Here is a 19,588-nt window from a genome sequence, read left to right on the forward strand (position 1 = left end):
CAGGGACCCACCCACTGAATCATTACTGAAAGCTGAGGACCTAATCTGTTAATAATATTTAATTTTCTAGGCAGTCACGGACCCCATGAGGAGGCTTCGCGGATCCCCAGGGGTCCCTGGACCACAGGTTGGGAACCCTTGGTCTATAACTAACAGGTACAAACTGTTATATCTACGGACATAAGCCACAGGGGCAGCTTAAAGATTTGGAGGGCCCTGAGCCAAACCTATTTTGGGGGCCCCTGTCCGGAACAGCTTTGAATTTATAATCCAATTTCAGCCCTTTCATGCCCTCTTCGGCCAGGTTACTGACAGTGCACAGGCACGCTCGTCCAGATTCTAAGTGTGTTTACAACTAATATTTAGGGATAGTGAGGTGTGGTTTTAATAATATAACACAGCAGCACCTCACTAATATTACTGCAAATAACCTCTGTGACACTCTCCCAGTTCTCATTTGTGAGGTCTTCTTTTGATCTAAATGTAACTTTTTTATGGATGTTGCATGAAACAAACACAAAATTTCTTTGCAAAATGTCTGTAATAGACCCTCGCACATCACCCACATTAAAAATAAAGGAAAACGGTATTTAAAACAATCTATTTAAGAATTATTCAAGGCCATCAGGACAAGACTCTCAGTAGAACAGAGCTGGCTCTATCAGTCGCCCCCTGAAAGGCTGGGGCCCTGGGACAGAGCCCACTTTGCCCATGCCTTAAAACGTCTCTGATTACCCAATATCTGTAGGTGGGAACCTCCTTAGTAAGTAATATCTCTCTGGGCACCAGAACCTACCCCATGAGACTGGTCGCTCTTAGTCGTGATTCACTGTACATTAACCTCTTACTCTTTTCCAAGAACTGTGGATTTGGGCCTGGCAACTCCTTCACCTCTTCTTCTCTTGTGTGTCTGATGAAGACGGAAGTTAGGAAACAGAAAGCATGAGGGTGTCTGCCCACCTGTTTCTTGATGAGGCTGGTGCTTGGTCGTACAGCTCTTGGGTACCCTCAGGTCTAGTCTTTTCCATCAGAAGCTCCCAGGGTTGCTCTTCGGAGGGATGATTATAGCTCCCTGCTATTCATAATACTTTGTTAAGCTTCCACTGATGCCTCCAAACGTGACTTTCTTGATGCTCAGCAGACAAGGCAGTTTCTGCAGTGGTAGGAGGTACACTAACATGTCTGTAGACAAGGTGGACCCACATGTATGCTCAGGATAAACTAAAGGTCTTGTAGTGCTCATCAAACACGGTGAAACAAATGCATCAGCCATTACTTTTTTAAGACTGTGAGAAAAGCATGGGTACAGTTGGTGGTCACATAAAGTGTAAAGTCATGAAATTCTTCTACTGACAGAAGGGCTTGGGATTTTAGGTATGGATTTATTAAAAAGTCACAAATATTTTTTTTTTACTTTACATATAAGCTTTAGGAGGTCCAGCGCCTTACTAAAAGAAGATTGTTCATTAAAAAAAGTTTCAAAATGTGGGGCAGTCCTTTTTACAGACAGCACCTTGAAGAACTATAATTCAAGGTTAATATGTCTATTTTCTGCTGTTATACAGCATACATTTCATTACATGCAGGTTTACACAAAGTCTGAGCAATAAATACCAAGGGCCAGATTTACAAGGCCCTACTGCCTCCTTGTGCCACACTATCATAATTTTTTTGCCTGCATCATGCATAATGTATGCAAGAGGGCGTTCTGGCATTAGGAGGACCACAAAAATGGCGCAGTGAAATCTACAAGATTTCCCTGCGCAATGTTTGGCATCAGTTTTAACGCCTGCTCAGAGCAGGCGTTAAAATGACACACCCATTGAAAACAATGGGCCTCCTTGCCCTTTGCTACACTAGTGTCAACATTTTTGACACTATGGTAGAAAAGCACCAAAATAGTGTCAAAAAGTTTGACACTATTATTCTAATGATCGCCGTGGTGCACGGTATTATAAATATGGCGGACACATGGTGTTGTTAGGTGGGGCAAGGGCAATGCAAGAAAAGTGGCGCATCAGTACCGATGCGCCACTTTCTTGTAACTCTGGCCCCAAGTAAGTAAACCTTTAGCTAAGCTGAGGATGGGGATCTGCACTCGTAAATAACCTTCTATTGCTATGTAGGATTTTGGCATCATATGGCATTATCCACCTTGATCTCTTTTTCATGTACAGGTATAGTTGATGACCTGACTTCAGCTGGGGTGGGATGCTTTGGCCCAACAGCAAAGGCAGCCCAATTGGAAGCCAATAAAAGATTTTCTAAGGAATTTATGGACCGACACAGTATACCAACTGCTCGATGGAAGGCGTTCACTAACCCCCATGAGGCATGTAGCTTTATTACATGGTAAGTTCAGTCACTTCAACTATGTTTGATGACATATTGCTTTTATTGGGGGGTCCTTGGCGTCATTATCCATAGCTAGTCTGTTGGTGTGTTCTCCTTTCGCCTCTTATGCTTTCATTAAGAATGGCTAATAATTTCCAACAAGGCCAGTAACTGTAATTACCAGCCCAACCAGGAATCAAGGTGGTGCAAAATTACCAGGTACAAAGTCCTCCAGGTCAGATCTGGCTGGCATTGTTCCAGGTAAACGCATAGGATTTTTGAGTTCACGTGCAGAAATCAGTGCAGTACTTATTTCAGCTTTATTTCCATTTGCACAGCGGTGTACAAGGGATCAGTTTATGATCCCTGTGAAAACCAGGATCCAGTGTCACAGATAAGCCCAACACTGGCCACTTTTACTAGGCAGCTCATAAAGATGGCCTCATTTAAAAAAATGTTTGTGTATTGTATTGTATTGTATCATTTATATAACACAACACACTCTGATGTTCATTGGGATTCTGGATGTCCTTATTGATATGCAGGTTTGAACAGGATGGTGGTTGTTGAATATCCTATATGGAAGGTGTTGGAAGACGTGCACTGAAAACGAGCGGTCATGTGTTAAGAGTTGTGAGTGGGATTATTGGTGTTTTCTGCTATGAGAGTATTCATAAACTCACTGGAGGGCTGAAGGTCCCTGGTAGTGTAGGGAAGAAGGTCTTCTCTACAGTAGCTCTATGCTTCCTCATTCCTTATTTCAGCATCTTTGACCCAGGAGGTTTTTCTGCACAGGAATTCAGTGAGCCTCTGGCGGGGCTCTTCATGTTATGGTACAAGTTGCTTCCCTGCAGTGAATTTTACTCAACTGGAGAATGGGCTAAAATGAAGACTAATGCCCCAATATCCAGTCCGTGATATGTCTCACATTTGCAGACAGCTGATTGATAGTCATTGGTTACACTAATTTGTATTTGCAGGCTAGGTTGGGGGGGAAGCTTTCCTACTGACCCTTCTCATTAAATCCATGTAGTGTGTTATGATTGGAACCCCTCACTGCCCCTAGGATGTGTGTGGGTACTGAGCATGTTGTGGTATTGATGAGGTGTCAGGGTAATCCAGGTGTATGATCCCCAGATCTGAAGGGCTTAGCCCTAAGTTTATGTGACAATTAAATCAGGTGTGGACCGTGATTGACCTATTTGCCCTTCCCAGCTCTCACCTCTCCTCCCTCCCTGGGTAGACCACTGTAGTCAGGTTCCACCTCAGATCATAAACCCCTTTAAAAGGACAGGTAAAGGTTCTTTTTTGTTCAACCCACTAGAACATGACAGGTCAGAATTTGGTCTGCAAAAAGCCACACAATTAGTTACTGTAGCCATTGCATGGAGTCAGAAAGCCCTAACCATGTACGCTGGATCTAGCAGGAGCTATGCACTTGTCTGTCTTTTACCACCTCTGTCAATGCCAACATACACAAGAACATGAGGGCCAGTGGTAGAAATGGGCAAAGGGAACTGAGTAGCAGAGAAAAAAAGAACTAGGCTCTACCACTCTGACTCCTAATTTCTGCTTGACAATGATGACTGTAGGGAGTAGTGGTATCTATAGGCACACAAAGCTATTTTTAGTAAATTTCTATTGGATACCTGCATCTAACTTGCAGTGAATCCCTATGCCGTAGTGAACTCCATGTCACAAACTCTCCGCACTTTGATTTTGAACGTGTTATTCCTGAAACTAAATGTACAAAATATGAGTATCTTAAAAATATGTTCCTCATCACGTCTCCATATGAGTAAGATAACTACCTCAAGCTTGGCCACTATGCTTTGTCTGTGCAAGATGAGTTGTAGTTTCTACTAGACTCCTGGACCACTTCAAAGTAATTGGCAAACATTAATTTTCTGTAATTCCTATTTTAGCAATTCCCAAAAGCTTTACTAGAATACTGAATACCTTAAGTATAATCATATGCACATAGCATGTACTGCAGATTCCTGTGATACCAGTTCTCCTGTTCCATCACAGGATAAAGATACAGCATAAAGCAACACTATTACAGTCTTTACAAAAGTTGCAGTTAAATGTTTAGAATAGTTCAAAGTTTGTTTTCACAACACAACTCAACTTTCAGAATGCTTCTCTGTATTTCCAAATGTCCCTTAATTACCTCCAAAGAAGGCAACTGTTCTTTTCAAAGAGAACCTAGCTCCACATAGCAAGGTCTTGGCAGCAGTGACATTATGTCACGATTTCTGGCTAAGATACCATCCAGCAGATATTCAAGATGGCTGTTACCTCCAAACTACATAAGAGTTTGTGGCCTGATGGGAAAAGTAGTTGCCCAGTTTGGTACGCAGTTGTGCAGTGCATTTTTCACACACATGAAACCACATACCAGGCAGTGCCAGCACTCTGCAAGGACCGCCAGCCTTTCCTTCCATGAAATGGGCTCAGCATGAGTGTGTTTGGAATATGATGATGCCAGGCGCTGACTTTTAAGCAGCAGGGTTGGAATGGGATGAAAAATAGGCCCAGGCACCAAAATAAAAGTGGTCCCCATTAGCAAAGCAGATAGCTAAAAAAAGGACAATATCAGGGAAATCAACAGTAAAAGCCGGCCCACCTGGCCATAAAACCGGCCTACAACTGCTGAAAAACTGGCCCTCAACTTGATCTGTCAGACAAGCCCATCGGGTACTTCTTGATTTCCAAATAGGCCAACCCGACCCTGTTTAGCGATAAGTAATACTTTCCAACGTGGTTTCTGATACATGGCCACCACGCTAGTCTGAACAAAAGTGATGTGCTGCCTGCCCATTCAGTCGTCAAATGGGCAGCTTTGATCATGACAGGTTAAGTTGTTTGTGAGACAACCTTTGATTGCAGCATAGGAAAACCTGTTATTACCACCGATTCAGACATTGTGTGGATGCTTTGAGATCTATCTGACTCATCACACAAGGGCATGGTATCAGACTTGGCCTCAGAAAAGTCTGTCTGAGGTCCGAACTTGACATCACGCATGGCTGATGACCTTTGATTTCTGCTTTCTCACTGGTATTTGTGACTGCCACCCGTGAACATTAAAGGGCAGGTAATGTATGTGATATTGATGAGTTGAAGTCACATGGTTGGGGTTGGTACTGATGGGGGCTGCATGACTAGATGTGAATTCAAGATAATGAGTGTATGATGGATACCCTGGGAAGTGGGAGTTGGGGATCGTTTATTTGAGTTACCCTGGCATAGCTTATTGGGCAAACACTTCCACATGCAGGACTGCAGAATATATGACAGAACAACTAGGTCCTAAACAACTATAGCCTAAACCACTACTGCTAAACAACTAAAATGTCTCTACAACTAAGTACTGAACAACTACTGTCTAAACAACAATTGTGCCTGAGTAACAATTGCTTGAACAACTAATAAATATATATATATTCTAAACAACTAATAAACCATAAAAACCAAAAAGAAAACCTTAACTTAAAATTAAGTGTTCAGGCAAGTGTTATTCAGGCACAATTGTTGTTTATACAGTTCTTCTTCGCTTGCACAAGACAGAAAATGTATTCTTCACCCTTTTTTGACACTGAACCTTATTTGCCCACGTCATTCCAAAACAAGAGAAAATTTAAAATATCTCAGTACAGTTTTAAACATCTGTTTCAATTCACTCACAAAGATACACTTTAAAAAACGCAGGGCCTGGAATTCTAGAGTTAAATACACATTGGTTTTAGTGTGTAGTGCTTTTGACATTTTTAACATTTATAAAAACAGCATTAGTCAATTCAAAATATTTGCTCAAAGACACTGCTGATCCAAAACAGGACTGTGTTAAACTGTTAACTACGGGCTACGTGTCCTCTTCCGATTCGAACAATCAGGATGTGTAATTTGCATAGTGACTGGTTTGCAAATCGATGTGACCTCTAGCCGGATTCACCGTTTATCAGTCCCGCACCTTGCAAACTTCATGCGACCCCATCCCAGGGCAAGCATCGTGGGCCCATGGTAGCCTGTGGTTGGACACTGCACAGGTCCATGAAATTTGCTCTGGGTTTGCCTTACCGAGTGTTTAAGATGAAATAAAATTCACCTGCCTTAGCGCCTTCCTGGAATGTTTCTGGGTGATCCTCAGGTGAGGGATAAGCAAAACGGGGTGTCCCAAAACCGAAATGTCAATGTGTACAGGAAAATTTGAGAAGCAATACAGAAAAAACAGCTGAATGGAATTACACCCAATTTGGCAGGTAGAACTTTACTCAAAAAGTTTGATTTTCATAAATTGGTGTAAATCCATTTAGCCGTTTTTGAGCAATGTGGTTTTAAGGGGGTGCTCAGAGTGGGCTTTAAAGGGTTAAAAATAGGCATATTTAGACAGTTGGTCCGACATGAGACCCACAGGGCTCCTATGCTACTGTAAATTAAAAAAACAGGGCAGACTGATGGGCTGAGGGAGCTTTTTTTCACTACTGGTCATCTCGGTCCTGTGGCTAGCTACAATGTGAACAGAAATGTTGTGACCGCCTTTGGAGAATAGGGAGGACACCTAATCCTGAAGCTGAATTTAAAAAAACATATAATGGAGGCAGAGGAAGGGATATGCTGGCCCCCTGGCACTTCTGGAGTGGGGCAGTAGGACCCAGAGGGACTGACCCTCTGTCTCCCCGAGGCCAAATATAACAAAAACAATTGCGCTGCTGATACTACTGTACTTGTGCTGAGCCCAGCGCAGCCCTCCCATGATGTCAATTGAAGTGTCAGTGATGAAATCTAACCTATCATGAGTGATGTAATATGTGAGGTCAAAAGCAGTGCATGCCGGTGGTGCATGTTAAAGTTAGCACAATAAACTATAATAGGCGAATTTCAATTTTTAGCTGTTCAGTAGTGATAGTCAGTATTCCCATAGATAATAATTCCTCAGACGTTTCACCGTCAATAACTTTGCGTCTGTTTGATTAATCTCCACAAAGCTTTGCAGACCTATTGCTTTTTCCACATTGGCGGATGATGCAAAGTTTTGCAGTGATTGATCAAGGGGGTGCCACTCTACCATGGACTGTGTTCTTACAAATGATGTGATTTGCAATGTGTTGTTATGAATGTTATGATTTCAGACGGTATAAGTGATGTAAGTACCTGTATTCCATGTACTCGGGCTGGGGCTGAGGAGACTACAACTCATTCAATCCCCCTCCTCCAGTTTCTCCTGTAACATTTTGACACACTAGGAGTCACACACAAACATTATCTGCTGCAGCTGTCTTTCAGTGGCAGTAACCAGGAGATTCTGGAGAAATGCTTCAGTGGGCCACAAATGTGATATGCACCTGTGATCCCCAGGTAAGGTACTCCATTTTCGTCCACCTGTGGCTTTAATCACTAAATAATAATATCTGCAGTGGGAGGCCTGGTGCTGGAGTTCCTGGCTTCCACTGAAGCTGTGAGTCAGTAACAGAAGGGCAGACGATGTAAAACGGATCTGCATGATTTACAGTCCTAGTAGCTCCCTTTAAAGGACACTATGGTTTCTTCTTCTCCCCTCTGCAGCTGCACCCAGTAAATTATAACAAATTATAGCTTGAAAATCCACTGGCAAAAGAGGTGGGAGAGAACACATGATTTACTGTTAGTACTGTTAGAAGGAGCATTATTGTGTGGGTAATCATTCGGGTTCCTCACCTCAAGATTGTGACTCCAAAAGTGGGCGGCAAATGATTATAACATGGTTGTCATAGTTGCATGTAATAATATTGCTTCCTTGTTCAGAGCATGACACGAAATGGACATCTGAAGTACTAAAATCACCTGTATTCATTGATACTGCCATAGCACTTGTCAAAACAATATGCTGTTTTCTTTAAGTGCTGATTTTTCCACAATGGTTGTAAAGGCAAATGGTCTCACCAGTGGAACAAGTATAATCATTGCTGATAGCAAGGATGAGGCCTGCAAAGCAGTTCAAGATCTGACACAGGTAGGTTGCGATCTGCATGACATTCTGAAAAATGTATCATATTGCACTTACCAGTTGTTTACTTTGATTTTTGATCCATGTTTTACTTCTTTTACACCTTGCATACTTTTTTATTACTTTAAGATTTTCCTCATTTCTGTTCCTTTATTTTTTTATTTATACATATATTTCTTTTTTAATTCCACTTTACCCCTTAAGGAAGTTAACCCCTGTATACTTTTTTATTTTTTCTTCCCTTCTCTTCCCCTTATTTTCCTTGTCACATGATTTCCCTTTCTCCTTTAGATTTTATTTTAATTTTCCTCTTCTGTTTTCCTTTTTTTTATTATAGGGGACGCTACCCTCCACCTCCCTTGTTTTCTATTCCCTTCCCTCTTAATTTTTCCGGTTATTTTATACTTTGCCGAGCCCCTCTTTTCAAATTGTTCGTTTCTTCAATTTTGTTTCTTAAATATTTGAATTATTTTTATTTTAGCCGCATTACCTTCCAAATGTTAATATTAGAATTATAAAATTCAAATACTGATGCGCATAAACCTACAGCCCCACAAAGTGTCCAGCTCAGAGAGATTGGTGTAGGAGCAAGTGTGGCTTGCTCTAGCAGTACTCCTTAGTCAATCAATTCAGGAGTTTGTCAAGAATAAATGAGGACTACATTAAAAGTCACAACATAATCTTTGTGACTCGGGCCTGGTGTGTACAAAAGACCAGCAACATTACAAGACATTGAAGAAGCGTGACCACCTATCCACAACTTCAGACTTTCTTCATTGACACTCACCTTTAACGTTCAGACATCTATGCATAACACAAACACCAACAATGTTCATACTTTGCCGATTCTCCACAATTCAATGCTGTAGCGATCGCTTTTCATTCTTAGACACATTAGCTGTAGCTCTCCACCCAATTTAAAAAATAGCTTAGATCTACTTGGTTATCCCTCACCCACCTGAAAAGTCCCCTTTCACTTTGCCTCCTATCACTTTCTTACTTCTCACAATTTACTCTCCTAAAAATGCTCCATTGCTCAAAATGTGGTAACAAGTGCTGCCACAATAGAACAACAGTAAGTGTTGGCGTGGCTCACAGAAAGGTAGCATTGGGTTGCATAAATGAGTGTTACCAATAAAGAGACAAGAAATGCCTAATATTATGTTGCAGGACAAGACACTTGGAACAGCTGCAGAAACCATCATTGTTGAAGAGCGCCTTGAAGGTGAAGAACTTTCTGTAAGTTAACAGTTTTCAAAATAATGATGATCAAAAGAGATGCACTCCAACATTAGATAGGACACTTTCTGTCCAGGCTTCTTGAGTTTTTTACATAGCAGAATTTCATAGGTACATTAGTGGTTATCATTAATGTGTTACTTTTGAAAAATGAATCTTCTATGAAAATGCACTTTCAAAAGGTTGAGTGAGTGATCACATTCAAAAAAGTGCACTCACAGGTACCATGAAATCTTCAGAGCCTGCACCGATTGTGGCACAAACTGAGTGCTCGGGAACTGAGTTAACCTGATCTTGTAACAATGACCACCAACACCTGTCAATGTTAAGGCCGATGAAAATTGATCAAAATAATCTATTATATGCTCTTTGTTCCTAAATGTCTGGATTCTGTTTTTGTCCTTTTTACCACCAGACTCAAACAGTTTGGCCTCACAAAAGGTCATCAAGTGGCCCGGCTTGAATCAACTGGGTGGAAATTATATTCTTTTGTTTACATTTCTTTATTGGCATTTAAAACAAGACTTACTTTTAGATTACTGGAGAAATCAAGAAATACTACCAGAGAGACAGTATTTATAATCAACCCAGCGTCCCCTTTCAATAACAGCCTGAAGGACCTGGTACAGAATCAAAACAAGATGAAAAAATGCGAGAAGGGGTGAGGAAGATACATATCTGGAGTTTTTGCACCTCACCAGTCAGAGGAGTAGCCAACATACATAAGACATTCTTACAAGTAATTAAAGAACACTATCAAACCCCTGGCCAGAGCTACGGTCACATGGTAAGTGAGAGAATAGGGTGTTGCATAACCTATATAACTTGCAAAGTGGCAGGGTCACTGTATAGTCACGTGTGGAGGGCAGGAACAGGGGGAGAACCCATGGTCGGAGTGATAGCGCGTCAGAACCTTGATAAGTAAATTTACAAGGAGACACGCCTAGGCCGATGAACCTTTTGACCACGTTTGGAGACTTCCCAGTACGAGGTATCTTTCTGGCATCACAATCAATAGATCAATGATTCCACCAATATTCACAATAACTAATCAACAAGTTAATCACTTGCATTCAATAAGAATCAGGAAGTCGGACACCATGACCTTTCAGTCATAAGTAACCACGCCAATTTAGTTAAAAGTTAGAATATTTATTTCCCTATTCGTTACAATCTAATATCATCTCCGTTAATTTCATTAGCAATCAATCTCATTAGTAACTCTTCAAGCTCATAATTAAAACACAATTTATCAAAGTATAGAGCGTTTACGACCAGCATTAACATGTCATTAGTAGGAAACAGTTTAGCGAGTTGCAATGATATGTGATTCAACAAAGCAAGAATTCAGTCATTTGTCTATTTGCGTCAGGTTTTAGTGAACACCTTAACTACCCTCGAATTAGCATCAGCATGTTGGACTTCATGCAAAACAATTTAGCAAACACAAATTTGGAAAACATCTAACTCTGGCCCCTATCAAAAGAGCAGTTGGTACCTAGAAAGAAAAGGCAAACAGACAATTACAATTTCATCAGATAGTTACCCCTCCAATGAATCAGCAAACAGCGTCAGTCTTCGTCCTCAGGACATTAGTCGCTTGGGCATCAGCAAGGATAGGACAGGGCAAAGTCTCGGTATGGCATAGCTAAAGACTAAGGCTCTTCCCTCATAAGGAGGAGAAGTAAGCATCGGTAAGGACGTGGATAGAGGATGGTTAAAGTATCAAGAAGAATTACAGCAAAGTCTGAAAAGAACAATGGCAAAAGGGTTGCTTAAGGCAGGATGTCAGAATAATGGCAAAAGTGTCCCAATAATGGCTGAGTATGGCTAATAATGGCTGATTTCTTCACGGGTCTTGCGGTTATATGAAAACAGTCGAACTAGCCCTTAATTCCCTATTGGATCAATTTTGGTGCATCATTATCTCTGTCCGATAATTCTCCACGCACCTCACTAGAACCTTCCACAAAACACAGTTCTCATGCAGTTGATTGGCTCCTGTAATTGACGTTTTCATCGAATGGAATGTCAGGTAAGAAAAGTTACACTTTACGCTCCAGTCAGTAGTCCCATTGTCTTCTCCTACTCCAGACAGCCTTGTACCTGTTACGAATTACACTGTTGCATTCGGCAAGAATGTCTCCTTGAGCAAGTCGGGTCCCATGAGAAAGAATTTACTACGGCTACACACACACACACACATATCTCTAGCTTCTGGAAAAGTACAGCTTCATGTCCTTCAGGAAAGCAGCACATTGCACGTTAGGAAAACACAGTTTAATATGAGACCAGGCAGCTAGTCCCAGACCCTCGCTAACTAAGGCCTAGTAATTTAGTTAACAAAACCCACATACATAGCTCTAATTATGATATACTAATACAAATTAATACATTAGTACATTATTAATTAATCATTAATAAGTTTCATTAGTCTTTGTATACACTGTTGGCCACTCCCCGTAGGCACATTTCAAACGCGTGTATTATTTTCTACGTTGACGCATTTTCTATGCAGCTTCATTACACATTATATTGCAAGCTTTTCATGTTAATATTAATTCTAAAAGTCACACTCCAACAGGAGTCCTCCTAGGCACACTGGATTGCCCGATAGGTATTATACGCATACACACAGGTTCTAGATGTGTCAAGATGTGTGTTCTAGGAGTCTGTGTTCAACGCACATTGACAGGAGCTAGATACTAGGGTGTGGGTGGGTTTATTTTATCAAACAACTTGAGATTTCCCAAAGTGTAGCCATGCCCTCTCTCCCTCACTGTTGCTGACCATGGGCCATGGTGTCCACCTCTGCCAGAGACCAGTGCAAGGGCCACTGCAATTGGGCGACTGCAAAGTACAACTCCAGGTCTGGCACTCCGAGGCCACCCTCGAGCATAAGCATGGGAATCAAGACCCGCTTCTAAGTAGTTCCCGACAGAAGATCGGACTCTATCTCTTTCAGATTTCTGAAGGTTGACCAGCTGGTAGTACCGGAAGCACTGTGAAAAAATAAGGGAGTCTTAGGAGGACCAGCATCTTTGCAATAGATGCACAGCCTATAGGTGAGAGAGGCAACTGCATCCAAAAATGCAAGGACTGCTGGATTGAGGTCACGGCCCGGCCCTGGTTCCCATCATGGAGATCTTTGTCAGTCTGGTGAACATTCGCACTGAGATATGGAAAAGTCCTGCAGCTCGAGGGGAGGCGCTCACGCCATATCAAGTCCCTACACCTCGTCCACTTGCTGTAGGGGGAAGACACATGATTTACCCCAGTTCACCCTGAGGTCAGCCAGGTCACCAAATCGATGTAGCAACACACAAAGAGCCGGCAGAGAGTTAGCATGATCTCTTAAGTATACCGGTATGCTGTCCGCGTACAGGGACACAATATGCCAGTCATTTCCCACCAAAATGTCCCATGTCGGGCCCCTTGCAATGAAGCCGCCAGTAGCTTCATGGCTAAAGCAAAAACGATGGGAAAAAGAGAACAACCCTGACAGTACCCATTCCTGTGGCAAAAGAAAGCGAGATATGGTTTCCAGTGCACACCCTGGCTTGTGGTTCTATATATAGTAACCTGACCCAACCAAGATACTGAGGGCCCACCTCACAATCTCTAACACCCGAAGCAAGTATGACCAACCCAGCATATCATACACTTTCTCAAAATCCAGTGCGACCGCTACTGAAAGATCAACCATGTCGACTACCGATCCCATGATATGGCAAAGTCAAAGTGTGTTGAGGCACATCGCCCTCTGTGTAATGAAAGCACTCTAGTCAGGGTGGATAAACATTTCAAGCACTGGTAACAACTTATCACTGAGGACCTTGCTGAGTATTTTGTAATCAATGTTGAGCATTGATAACAAGCAATAAGAGCCTATCTCGAGTGGGTCCCTGCTCGACTTTGGTAATATTACAATGAGGGCGTATGCCTTCGTTATGCGCTTCCTGGTACATGGCCAACATTTTGGGAGCCAGGGTAGCCCTGAATGTTGCCTAACATGCCAGGGGCAAGCCATTCGTGCCATGGTCTTTACCACTGGCCATCTGCTGTATCTCTGTCTGGATCTCCTCTATCTGGAGGGGTTTCTCCAGCTCAAACAGTTGTAGCGGAGTTAGGCAGGGAAGGGTCACTCCCTGAAAGTAGTCCCACACTTGGTCAGAAAGAAGTACCGCAGGAGTAGAATACAACTGCTCGTAATACCAAGCAAACACTGTGTTGATATCTGCCTGAGTTTTGACAGCATAACCTGCATTGTTCCATATAGCGCCTATTAGGGTCTTAGAGACCTCAGAGCAGCAACCATGCCAGCATTTGTACCGGCTTATCACTGTCTGTGTGTTGGCAAGCGAGATAAGCCCTTTAGTCCAGGCAACAGAGCTGTCCAACCCCCTTGCGTTATTCGCGACTTAGGTCTGTCAGACGTGGCCAGTGGCAGGCAGTGTCACTGCCTCGACCTCCTATGACTGTATACATGCTTCTAAATCCGCAAAGGTCCAATAGAGGGATGCCTTAACCCCCAAGGTCATGGCTCTACAATGCCACCTTCATGACCACTTTCATGCCAACCCAATTCCAGTCCTTCGGAGCCTGTCCCAACATGCTCCTCAAAATAATGTTGGAGGTGCTTGGCCACGGTGACCCTGTGTGGCGTATCACTCAGTGCATCCGGCCTGAGCCTTCATGTGGGGATGGAGGCCCGGGTCCCCCCCATTGCAGCTTGACCATCGGGGGCTATGATCAGATAACGTTCTGCCCAAGTATTCAGAGCTGTGTATCAGAGGAGAGTAGTCAGAGTTGCAGAAGAAATCATCTAATCGCTTATGCACCTGGTGACCCGGAGAATAATATGTGTATTCCGCCTACCCGAGATGCCCCAAACAACAAACATGCAGGTGGGATACCCTGGACCAGTGCTGAAAGTGCTTCTTCGCCTGAATCCCCTGTGTGCCTGGTAGAGGAGGTAGGGAGCAGTAGAAATCTGCTCATGTATGCAGGATAAATCTACCCCCCCACCCAGCCTCGGGGCCCTGGGATGGCACAGCAGGGATGGTGACACAGTGTCCAAAAACTCACCCTGTAGAATATTAGGCACGTACAGGGACACTAGCAAGATGGGGCGTCCATCAAGAGTCCCCTCAAAGGCCACATACTGGCCCTCCTTGTCAACAAGGAGCCTGATCTTCAAGATGGGCATCCCTGGTGCCACCAAAAACAAGACCCCATGTGCATATGTAGAGTAGCAGGTCCCGAAAGCCTGACCACTCCAGCGCCTGCAAACCTTCTCTAATCCTCCCTTCATGTGGTGTGTCTCCTGGAGGCATGCAAAGTGAATGTGCCTGCGCCTGAGTTAAGGATAAATTCAGTGTCTTTTTGCAGGGGTTGCTATGCCTTGGATATTCCAGGTTAATGTGTTAAAGGTGTTGGCCATGGACATGTACACATCACCCTGTGATCACCCTCTCCTGAGATGTCCCCCCTCTTGACTGCCCATACTCCCCATCCGCTCCCACCTATGTCCCTCGCAATCAGGGAAGAATAAACAATAAAAGAAACTGAAACACAACACTGCTACCCCAGGCTTAAATGCTCGCCAGAATCGTGCCATAACAGCCTACAAAAGTTACTGGCCAATAACACTTATCTGCAACAATGGAATGAAGCCACATCCAGGCCACCTCAGGGGTTGTGAAGAAATGGATCATGCCAACGTCCAACACTCAGAGGCGGGCCGGGAATAGCAATGCGTAAGCTAATCCCAAGGTGCCTTAATTACCCCAAATGTACCATGCTTCTTCTATACTTCTGCTATGTAGTCTGGGTATGTCGTTGTGTTGTTCCCGTTGAATGTTCATGGACCTTTGGCATGGGACAGCTGCCATCCATCTGTTCTTGCATGAACATCTGAGAGGGCCTGAGTGACGTGAGACAGGACTCTGTTTCGTCAACTCGTTCATAAAGTTTAGCATGGTCAGTCCTCAACAATCCAATCTCTGCTTGAATTACCCCAAACTGTGCCTCCAGTGCAGTCTTGGACTTCCAGATAGCCTGCAGAATTTTATCAAACATCCCTGTATGTTTCTCCAGTGTACTTGAAGTTGGCAAATTGGATCTTCCAGCATCTGGGTGGCTGCCAGCATGGCCATGATGGATTTCTGGGCAGAGGTTTCGGTGTCTAGAGGTGAACCATGCCCTCACCAGCTGCAGAGTCCCAACTGATGCACAACCTGCAGCTCTCCGGTACCATCAGTAGCAGTCAGTAGTCATGCTCTGGTGCTGGACTGCACCATGCACCCTGTGGGGGGAAAACCATCTGGGGCGCTCTCTGGGCTACGACCCTAATCACTGCAGAGGCAGAAGCATCACTAAATGTCTGTTCTGGACAGCATCTAGTCCGCAGTCCAGGACACCCCACCAACAAGCAGCTCTGTGTATGCAATTATGCAGGGTCCCCTTGTAAGTCTAGGTGCAATGCCGGTCTCTGCACCCATGCACCAGACCCACACACCATGTGGTACAACTGGGCTGAGGGTGGTCCTAGGCCACTTTTATTGGGTCAGCACTGGGTCAGTGTCTTTCTCAGCACATAGAACACCTGGGCGGTAGCAGCTTCATTTCCCCCGGGGTGCGCAGTGAGGCCTGAAGGGATGTGCATACAGTTGGGGTTCGCGCTAGTCAAAGTTATGGTGTTTCCATGAACCTCCAAGCACCATACCAGTCCATGTGTCCACCTAGTCCACGTATCTCGCAGTGGTGATGGACCGAATATACTTCAAAGCCGCTGTAGTCAGAGCAATACTTGGTCAAAGTCTCATCAGATGGTTGAGGCACCCAGGTGGCAGCAACTCACAGCCTCCAGGGACGCCATCACTCAATCAGACCAGGGTAGACAGTTTGCAGGCATACCTCCGTTCTGCTGTTAGGCCCACAATCCTGGAGAGGAGTAGCACTGTTGGCATGCAGGCCCCAAGCACCCGGGCCCGTTCTTCCCAACATGCCACACACCAGGGAGACAATGGATCCTTCCAGTGTGGAAGGAGTGTCTTGTGCACTCTGTAGGGTCCCCCACTATGCAGCACCAATTCCAAGTGTGTGCTTTTCACTCCGCGATCTCAGGTCACGTCTGACCAATCAGGCCACAAGCACCGTCCTTCTTTCTTGTTCTGGGGTGGGCTTCCAGTCAGGCCGCTGCCATCTGTGTGCTGTCCCCTGTTAGAGAGGGGATGAGACACAAATTTGCCATGCTGCGGGCGGGAACGGTGTAGCATGGTTGAGGCTGGGCCTGATTTGAGACGAGCCACAGAGCATGGTGACATCTTCGCCATACTCCCCTCCCCCAATGAAAATGATTATAGGACATGAATGCCCAACTGGACCAATTTAATAATGTTGACAATTCATGCCGAACACCCTTGAGAATGAGATGACAATAAGGTTAGGAATGGAAGCCATAGTTGCAAGATTTCTTCTCTTCCTGTAATATCTCATATCATACATTTGGGTCCGGGTCTACTAAGGATTTGTGTTGCTGTTGCATCATGAAAGTCAATGCAAGGCAACACATGTCCCTAAGTGATATTTACTAGGCTACGCAAGGGCCTATTTTCACCGCTTTCTGTGACTTTGTAAAGAAATGTAAATCAATGGAGCGGCTTGTGCCATGTTCCATTACATTACGCAGTGGTAGACATTTCATGAGTGGAGCCTGGGTGTTCCTGTGGATCCACCCATGGAATTTGACGTAATCCAAAATTTACTGAAATCATTAAACCTAGGATTGTATCAGAATGGTGCACTTCCCAAAGATGGCGTAACAAGGAAAAATAGTTTTCTTTGTCCTCGTTACTTCCTCTTTCTATGCTTAATGCACTTTGCATCATGCATGTAAACAGGAAATTACCTCTTAGGATTGTTTTTGTGCAGGAAGGCATCTCTTCCTGCACAAAACAATCTTGCCTGTAATGCAGCACCCTTGCATTATGGCGCAAGGTCCCTTGTACTGGTGGTATCTTAATACATATGGCACATTTCTGCTCCCTCCGTTTTATGGAGTGCAGCACAGCAAGTTCCCTTGATGTGTTGCATTGTGTGAAACCTTAGTGCAGGGATCTCCAACTTTTTCTAAAATAAGAATTATTTATGTGCAATGAAAATCATCCTGATCTACTAACGCAAAATATTAGTGTTACAGTAGTGGCCACTTCAGACAATATCCCACTAGTGGCCATTGCATGTAGGATTACTAGCAGTGACCACCTCGGTACATCAGGCAGTGTCACCAGCAATAATGTCAAATACCATAGCAGTCATGTATCCAATGCCCCCTGGTATTTAGGAAAGAAAAACAGCTATGAGACTCCCCCGCACATCATCAATTGCCGTTTAACCTACCAGCATTAAATATATTATTTCTTCAGCTTTCTCGTTCTAATAATCGACACATTTTAATTTTAAAAACATAATTTTGAACCTTGTAATCATACCGAATTTAACCAAACAAAAGCTTTTCATTTACTAGGTTGCGCTGCACATAGGGGAGCTAATCGTTGGAGAACCCTGCTTTAATAAATCTGGCCCTTTGTGTCTTGTGTGAGCCTTTTATTGGTCACGTGTAGGGTACTCTGTCTGTACTTTCTCTAATATAACTAGGTACAACAGTAGGAGATCTCTAAGTAATGTCACAGGAGCACATATTCCAGATCTAGTTGCAGAATTATAAAACTTAGTCAGTCTTGCACATCTTACACACATGTAGAGGGGATTCATTTGCATTCCAATCATCATTTAAAAAAAAAAATATATTTATTATTTTCTGTCAGCAACTGAAAAATACACAACTTATCCCACTTTCCCCCCTCATCCCTTCCCCTGTTCCCGCTCCAGTCCATTGTTACCTTATGTTTCTCCCCTTTTTCTCTCTTTTAATTTTTTTTTATTTTACTTCCCCTCTGGTCACTGTCCTTTGTAGTCCCATTTAGGCTTGCTTGACACATTTGGTATGTATACATGTCCTTATTGCTGTTTCTCTGCGATATCTGATTCTTCTGATGATGCACTTTGTTCCCTGGAGTAATTTTGAGGGTTTTTCAGGCGATCGAGCAGGTCATCCCATCCCTGGGTCCCTTCTACACTTCTTGTCCCTTTTGCTACTTCTTGGTGTAAGACCTCTCCCTCTGCTTCAGCCCATTTGACTAGTGTGTCTCTCCATCTTGGTATCTGCGGGCCTCTTGGGTCTTTCCAATGCATTGTGATCTCCCTTTCGCGAGTATCAATGCTAGGTCTATGAACTTATTTGTGGGGTTTTTCCGATGTGGTCTGGGGAAACCCCCTAGCAGTGTCACTGTTGGGGTGGGCCGGAGTCCTCTATTTGATATTGTTGTAATAGTATTTAATATCTCCTCCCAGTATTGTTTCACTATTCTGCACGTCCAAAGCAAATGTATTAGTCCAGCTTCTTGTTCCACGCATCGGGGGCACATACTGCTTGCATTTTGATACATTGAGGCTACCTTTGCAGGGCTTAAATATGCTCTAAGAAATATGTACAGGTTAATCAGTTTGAGTCGGGCGTTTCGGTAGACTTTATATATGTGTGTTGTGATTTTCCCCCATAGTGACTCGTCTATACTGTCCTCAGTGTCATCTTGCCATTGGGTTCTCAGTCTATCTAGGGGATGTAGTGTGTCTTTTTGCAATGATTTATAAAGTGTTGATATCGCTTTCTTGTGTCCTCCAATTGTACATATACTATGACATCCGGCATGTGTGGGGGTTCCTTTATTCCTTGTTTCCAGTGCTTTTGTATTAGTGTTATAAGTGCTCTATGTGTGAGGAACATCCCTGCCGGGACTCCACGATGAGTCATTAGGTCTCCATATGTTAGCAGTTCTCCATCTCTAAAAAGGTCTCCCACCAAGACGACGCCCGCCCTCTCCACTTTTGTGACTCCCATAATGTTGCTGCCCCCTGATAGTGCGGTTAGGCTGGCCAAGGGGAGGTTTGGCGAGTATGGGT

The 19,588-nt window shown here is 43.7% G+C and overlaps 1 protein-coding gene across 1 annotated transcript in view; it reads left to right on the forward strand.

Moving 5' to 3' along the window:
- Positions 1–19,588, forward strand: part of LOC138249601 (trifunctional purine biosynthetic protein adenosine-3-like) — a 249,449-nt gene that overhangs the window by 17,880 nt on the left and 211,981 nt on the right. Inside the window, exons 3-5 of the mRNA XM_069203543.1 lie at positions 2,178–2,352; positions 8,218–8,329; positions 9,494–9,562. Of these exons, the coding sequence (XP_069059644.1) occupies positions 2,178–2,352; positions 8,218–8,329; positions 9,494–9,562 (356 nt within the window). The remainder of the gene's footprint in view (positions 1–2,177; positions 2,353–8,217; positions 8,330–9,493; positions 9,563–19,588) is intronic.

The sequence above is a fragment of the Pleurodeles waltl genome, chromosome 8 (assembly GCF_031143425.1).
Source record: "Pleurodeles waltl isolate 20211129_DDA chromosome 8, aPleWal1.hap1.20221129, whole genome shotgun sequence".
In the NCBI taxonomy this organism is placed as follows: Eukaryota; Metazoa; Chordata; class Amphibia; order Caudata; family Salamandridae; genus Pleurodeles; species Pleurodeles waltl.